This window comes from Gopherus flavomarginatus, chromosome 20 (genome assembly GCF_025201925.1).
Source record: "Gopherus flavomarginatus isolate rGopFla2 chromosome 20, rGopFla2.mat.asm, whole genome shotgun sequence".
Lineage (NCBI taxonomy): Eukaryota > Metazoa > Chordata > Testudines > Testudinidae > Gopherus > Gopherus flavomarginatus.
The window spans coordinates 12,284,248-12,291,505 of record NC_066636.1 but is presented as its reverse complement, the minus strand read 5'-3'; the positions used below and the strand labels follow the sequence as shown (position 1 = coordinate 12,291,505).

General features: G+C 44.4%; 1 protein-coding gene across 1 annotated transcript; it reads right to left on the bottom strand.

The window, feature by feature from the left end:
• Positions 1–547: 547 nt before the first annotated feature.
• On the bottom strand, positions 548–826 carry LOC127037859 (zinc finger protein 391-like; the record flags this gene model as incomplete). Its single annotated transcript, XM_050930009.1, has 1 exon — positions 548–826. A coding segment is annotated over exon 1 (264 nt), but the record flags the coding sequence as incomplete, so codon positions are not given.
• Positions 827–7,258: the final 6,432 nt, after the last annotated feature.

The window sequence follows — 7,258 nt, the reverse complement described above, 5'->3', positions numbered from 1 at the left end:
AAAAAGGGTGCTTGCTTCTAATCCTGAGGCCATCAATATGTCTGCTCTTCTTTATTGGGCCCACTTGACAAGTTGTATTGTCCTTTGCTCTGGCTCCCATTCCCTCTTCAACTGTTGTAGCTGTCTGAGGTGGGTGTCTTCCAAGCCTCACTCATTCACACCTCATTCAGTCAATAGAGCAATTGATTACAGAGTGCGGGGGAAGATCTTATTCTACTTCTAGCAAAAAGGCACATGTTTTCTTTTACTTTAACTATACTATCCTTAGGGGCTATAACATTTGATACAAAGTTTTCTACCAATTTTCTATATAGGGATCTAATACAAAGTTGTATGAAAATAGAGAGGCACAATGCCAAGTCATATGAATTACAAAATAACATCATGCCGGATGCAATGTCATAAAGATAAAGATAAAGATACTTAATACAAAAATAACACAATGCAAACGTTATAAAGATTTATAGAGATAGTTAATACAGAGATTTCTCTACATCACCACTTTACGAGTTGTGCAGGCCTGCTGACGGCATTCGCGGGGCTTCTTGCTCGTGTGGATTCTCTGATGCTGAATAAGGTGAGAGCTGCGATTGAAGGTTTTCCCGCACTCACTGCATTCATAGGACCCCTCCTGCGTGTGGATTCTCCGATGCCGAATAAGGTGTGAGCTGCGACTGAAAGTTTTCCCGCACTCAGTGCATTCATAGGATCTCTTCCCTGTGTGGATTCTCTGATGCCCAATAAGGTGCGAGCTGCGACTGAAAGTTTTCCCGCACTCATTGCATTCACAGGGCCTCTCCCCTGTGTGCATTCTCTGATGTTGAGAAAGGCCTGATCTGTAAGTGAAGTTTTTCCCACACTCAGTACATGTATTTTTTTTGCTTTTCCCTGCAGATTTCCTGCTGTATTCTGGTTTCCTTAAGGCCCTTCTGAGTTCCCTGACAGGAAATAAATTTATCCATTTTCTCCCCTGGCTGGTTTCCCTGCTCTTTTTCTGGTCTGTGCTGAACCTCACACGTCATTGCATCACCTGCTGTGATAGAGACAGAAACCTCAAACAGGGATGGAAAGGGGAAGGCCAAACAAAAACAAGTGCTGGAGATAGGACAAATAAAAATCAGGAACTCAGCTCCCCCCAACAGGAGAGAGGAGGGGATCAATTCAGCCTTCACATCCCATCCAACTTCACAGGGGGAAGGGAGAAAGCTACTGCCCGGTGTCTGCTAGCATCTATAGGAAGCCTTGAGCTATATTTACGCTGCGGATGCGACCCCTGCTACAGACAATAATGAACTGAGAGACTTCCCAAGAGCTTTGTAGGGCATCCTAGATGTTTCCTTCAGGCACTTACAGATTCTGAGTTGGTTTAATGTTTCCTCATGTGTGCGGGGAGATCTCAGGATCTCTCTTTCCTCTGAACCCTGGAGCTCTGGGACCCATGGCTCTTCCCCTTGTTCCAGCTGGGAGATCATATCACGTTGGAAAACCAGAAACTCCGCTCAGATGAAAGAAAACAAAGGAGTTCAGCTGATTTCATACAACTTGATCATCAAAAACATTCTGTTAATTTATCTTCAGTGCTTAGTGTGACCTAGTGTGCCTGGGGCAGTCCTCACTGAAAATGCCAAGGTCAGAGCAGGCTGAAAAAGGGAGAGCAGATGCTCCCCATACTGGTGGTTAACACTGAAGTTAAACTCACTGACCAGTCACAAACTGTGCTTCTGATCCCACACACTGTTTAACGAGACTCTGAAAAAAGAAATCACAAGGCCCCCTTTATTGCATGACAGTTCTCTGACTCCTAATCAGCAACTAGGTCCCGTACAGTGAGAGGTTATTTAAAAACTCTGCTCACTGTGATACAGGATGGCCAGAGGGCAGCAGGAGAGTGATCCTAATTGGATCCAGGAAGTGGGTGGGTAGAAGGTTAGCCACATTACCCAGGTTTGGATCTCATCCAAAATACCATGCTGACAGCCAATCCTTTAGCAGTTAAACTAAATGTTTAGAAGAAAGAACAAATGAAAGAATGAAGTTAAATTCCATCCTTCCAGACAATTCTTTAGCATCCAAACTAAAGGTTTAAAAGAAAGAAAGACAGAAAGAATTTAAATGGAAAAGTAGTCAGATACATTCCAAAATGGATATATCAGGTTCTTAGCAGTATTGGTGAGTTGCTGGCTTGAAAGTCTGTATGGAACGCATCCACAGCTTGGATGGGTCATTCAGTCCTTTCTTCCAGAGTTCAGTTTGTAGAGAAGTTGCTCCAGAGGTAGGAAGGGGGATTGAAGACAAGATGGAGATGATGCAGCTGCGCTTTATATTCCTTTTGCCATGTGGCTTGTACTTCCTGTGTCCCAAACTCAAGCTTCATAGCACATGTCATGGAAAAGCTTTGGAGGTTTCATTACACAGGCAAACCCCGGCATGTCTTGCTGACTCAATAGGTGTATCCCCTTGGTCCATAGGTTCATTGTACAGCTGATGACCCTCAATGGGCCATCAAACATGCCTGGCAATGTTGATGCCAATATGTCTGGGGGTGTCACCCAGAAAAACTGCACAGGTCTGGAAATACAGATATACCTTACATATCTGTAACTCACAATACAAAGGTGATAGAAACATAGAAACAAAATTATCATACTTGGCAAATCATAACATTTTCACTGACACTTTACATGGCATACCTAGCATGATTCATTGCAATTTTATCAGATTATATTATTTTATTATTAATACCAAAGTGTCTCACAATTTCATGCAGTTTCACACTTGCTAAACTAGTGAATTCCCAGGACCAGTTCCCCAGGTCCTTGAAGATGCCAAACATTGTGCTTATGAGGGATTGAAATACCCACATATCTGCTGGGAACAAACACACAGACACTGTGTCAATCTGTACCCCTGTGCTCACTCTTCTAGAAAATTAGGATCAATTTTGTACCCAGTATTTCTTGTGAGGTATCATTAGAAAACGCATAACCTACTGAATATTATCCTCCTGTTAAAATGTGTAGTAACACTGTATGTACAATTGTGAGATTTTACAGTATGATATTACTGAAAAAGTTACAGTTCTGGGGAACACCCACAGACCAGTTCCTCAGAGACAGCAAGGCAAACAGCTGGTCAAACAGCCATTCTCCTGCAGGGGGAAGGTGTGAAGACATTAAGGGCTGGTCTACACTACGGGGGGAAATCGATCTTAGATACGCAAATTCAGCTACGTGAATAACGTAACTGAAGTCGAATATCTAAGATCGGATTACTCACCCATCCTCACCGCGCGGGATCGATGTCCGCGGCTCCCCCTGACAAATCAGCAACTCCGTTGGGGTTGGTGTTTTTCCGGAATCGATATAAGCGCGCTCGGGGATCGATATATGGCGTCTAGATGAGACGTCATATATCGATCCCCGAGCAATCGATTTTAACCCGCCGATATGGTGGGTAGTCTAGATGTAGCCTTACATTCCATCACAGGGACCTATTGAGGCTGTTGTGGAAAACGACCACAGGATTAATATTTGAATCAGCTCAGCCTGAGGCTTTTTTCTTGGTGAAGAGTACGCAGGGGGTGACAGCTATTGGAATACTGTTCCCGACCTAAAAATCACACAAGCCTTTTACAGCTTAAAACCACAAACAATGACACATATGTTGCACGTTAATTTCCTTATTTGGAATATATTGCAAAATATGATGCAGGTAAAAAACAAGCTGAACAATCAGTTTTCCATATTTGGCCTTTCCTGTTATTTTTATTACACCTGGTGATATGGGAGCAAGACTCTCCATGTCTCAAGAAATGTCACTACCAACCTAGGCCCTTTTCACATGCTGGGGTGCAATCCAGATCAGCGAGGAGTTGTGTCATCTGTAATCCTGGGTGAGATTCAGTGTTCTGCTGCTGGAGCTCCCCTGTCTGGATACTCCCAGCCAGCGTTCAAGGACGCACTGAGTGTCTGTATGATAAGTAACCCTGGACTGGCAGCTCTGACTCCAGCCGCCTGCTTGTTACACCCCAAGCACATTGTGGTTTGGGTAGAGAAGGCTCAGGGTTTGAGAGAAGGCTGGGGGTAGGAAGCTTCTGTTCATTATGCTGGACCTAACCCCAGTTTTACTTGAGTAAAGAGGAGATATTTGACATTGTGTGATGCTGCTCCTGTGCTCTGTTCCCAAAGTGTTCTGCAGCAGAGGAGGGTCTCTGGTAGTATGTATGTTACTGGCCTATTGGGGTGATGCTGAAACAGGACAGGGTACAGATGGCATTGTGGGGGTGGCATGAACCTTCACTCTTCATTTCCCCTTCCAAGAACAGAAGGGAAAGGAATCCTTACCCAGCAAGACCATCGTCTCATAGTTCCCCTGCATGACATCTCTGTAGAGGGCTCTCTGAGTGGGGTCCAGCAGAGTCCCCTCTTCCCTGGAGAAATACACAGCCACCTCCTCGAAGGTCACCTTCCCCTGAAAGAGCAGGAGTCCAATACTCAGTACCTGCTGACCCACTCACAACCCCACTATTCACGGAACAGCAGTACCAGGGTAATGGAAGCTCCGGGAGGCATATGTTAACAGAGTCCCACCCCACCTTGCTTACAGCAGCCAGGAGGCATCAGAGGGTAGAAAGAGAGAACCTTTGTGTCTCCCATCTGACAGACAGAAGCAGGGTCTTCACATTTATCACATAGCTACTAGCCAGAGCTTAATATAGGAGATGGGGCTGTCTCTGGACCCTGATAATGGCTCGCTGGTAGGAATCCAAGCACTCTCCAAATAAAATATATGGAAGAAAGGGGAAGTCAATCATAAAGAATAGAAGTTAGAAGGTCAGAATTGTAGTGCCCATTAACAAAGGTTTAGAGAAAATAGAGCCTATCAAACTAACGGGATATCCTTATTGGATGAGATCAAAAGTTTGGTTGCAGCTAATAGTATTGATGTAATATACCTAAACTTCCGTAAGGGACATGACTTGATTAGCACAATATTTTTACTAAAAAAAACTAGAATGATACAAAATAAACACGGCATACATTAAATAGATTAAAAACTCTGATAGTAAATGGGGAACCATGATCGAGTGGATTTCTTTCTAGCAGGTTCCTGCAGGGATTGGTTCTTGGCCCTGTGCTATTTAACATTCTTATCCATGACTTAGAAGAGAGTACAAAATCATCACTGATAAAGTTTACAGTTGCCACAAAGATTGGGGTTGGTGGTAATTAATGAAATGTCAGTAGATTCAGGCTCCATCACTGAGAGTCTGGGAAGTTGTCCCAGCCCTGGCTGGAGGGTTATTTCCTGTTCCACAAAGAGGGGAAGTTCCATTCCCAACTCCTGTGCCTTGAAATTAGGACCTATCTGACACTACACCCCCATATTCATCATAGTGGTATGATTATAATATGATTAGGACATAATTATGATCTATTTTGTAAAAGATGCATCATGTGTGGTGTCACTGGAAAAGTTCTGATTTGCTGAATATGATTATCCTATTTGTGTGCACATATCATGTTCGTATCTGAAGTTATGGATATTGATTCTGTATCTGTATTTCAAATGTGCTTACTCTGGGTAACACCCACAATGAGCCTTTCAGGTACAACAATGAAGAAGCCAGACAGTGCTGATGGCTCAACAAAGACAAAGGACTGTGGAAGAGCTTAGCCTTCCTGTGAATGTTTCAGCCAGCCTATGAGTCATGGCTACTATGACTCAGCAGGGCCTGTGACCAGACCACATGACACTAAACTCCATTTTAGTACCTGTATTTTTCCACAAACTGGACTAGGAACTGAGTTTGGAACAAAAGGTTCCCACCATATGGAAGAGCTACATAAGGTGGGGTGTGACATCATCTCTTGGCCTCATTCTCCACACAAGAGAACTTCTGGAAACACCTGAGAAACAAAAATGGATGTGGGGGAAGTGCTGCTTCCAGGATCAAGAGATTTCTAGCTTCTGTATGGAAACTTGGGGGACTGCTTGTACCATCAGTCAGGGTAAGAAATTGCTAATTCAAATTCTATCCATCTAGTATGTTAGGCTTAGTCTGAGTTTTGGTTATTTGCTAAATAATCTGCTTTGATCTGTTTGTTATCACTTATAATCACTTAATCTATCTTCCTGCAGTTAATAAACTTGTTTGATGCTTTATCTTAACCAGCGTATTTTGAGTGAAGTGTCTGGGGAAAATCTCAGCTTGTTGTGCACATCTGTCCCATATCGAGGGGAAGGGGAACTACATTAATGAGCTTGCATTATAGAGATCCCTGTGCACTATAAGATGGTATCATTCTGGATTTATACTACAGCAAGTGTGCAAGGTTGGGGAGTGGGAAATTGGCTCTTGTCTTCTATCTGTCCTTGAGTGGCTTAGGTAACGCACTCAGGTAGCTTAGTTGGCTGCATGGCGCCACCTGCTGTTGTGTTGGGTGATAACAGGCCCTAGAGAGGCTGGCGAAATCTCCAGCAAAGCAGTGTGAGAAGGGCCAGCCCACCGTGAGGGTTAGAGGACACAGCAGTTCCCAGAAGTTCCACAAACTGCCTCCTGGGGGTGACAACCCATCACGCCCTACACTACACAAGTCTCAGCTGGTTTGTCACATGCTGTCCCCTCCCTTTCTCCACTCGAGATATTTCCTGCTTCCCACCACCTCTAGCAATTCCCACCCTCTTATGCATTTACTGCTCCTCAACCTCCAAGCAGAGCCCGCCACCCTGATAATCTCTTACCTGAGCCAGATCCATTGCAGCCATTCCCTTTCCCCTGGGAGGACGAGATGATCTGCAGCGAAACATGGATGTTATTCTCTGGCCTGCCGGGGTGAAAAGGGCAAGGTGTGAGAATTCAGACTAGGCTTTTGTCCATTCCACAAGCCGATTCCCCCCAGCTTTTCCCCTGCTAATGCACATTCTAGGTTCTAGCACACTGTGAAGCACAGAGTGACCTTATTCCAGTACAGGCCTAGCCCCCTCCCACCAGGGTGTAACCCTCTGACACATGGGGAAACCCTCCCAGTAACAGTCTCTCTCTTACACGTATCAAGTTTCCGGACAACACCAAGCTGGGAGGGGTTGTAAGTGCTTTGGAGGATTGGATTAAAATTCAAAATGATCTGGACAAACGGGAGAAATGATCTGAAGTAAATAGGATCAAAATCAGTAGAGACAAGTGCAAAGTACTTCACGTTGGAAGGAACAATCGGAGGCCAGAGAAGAGCAGAAACAAAGGAGTCACTTTGGGGGA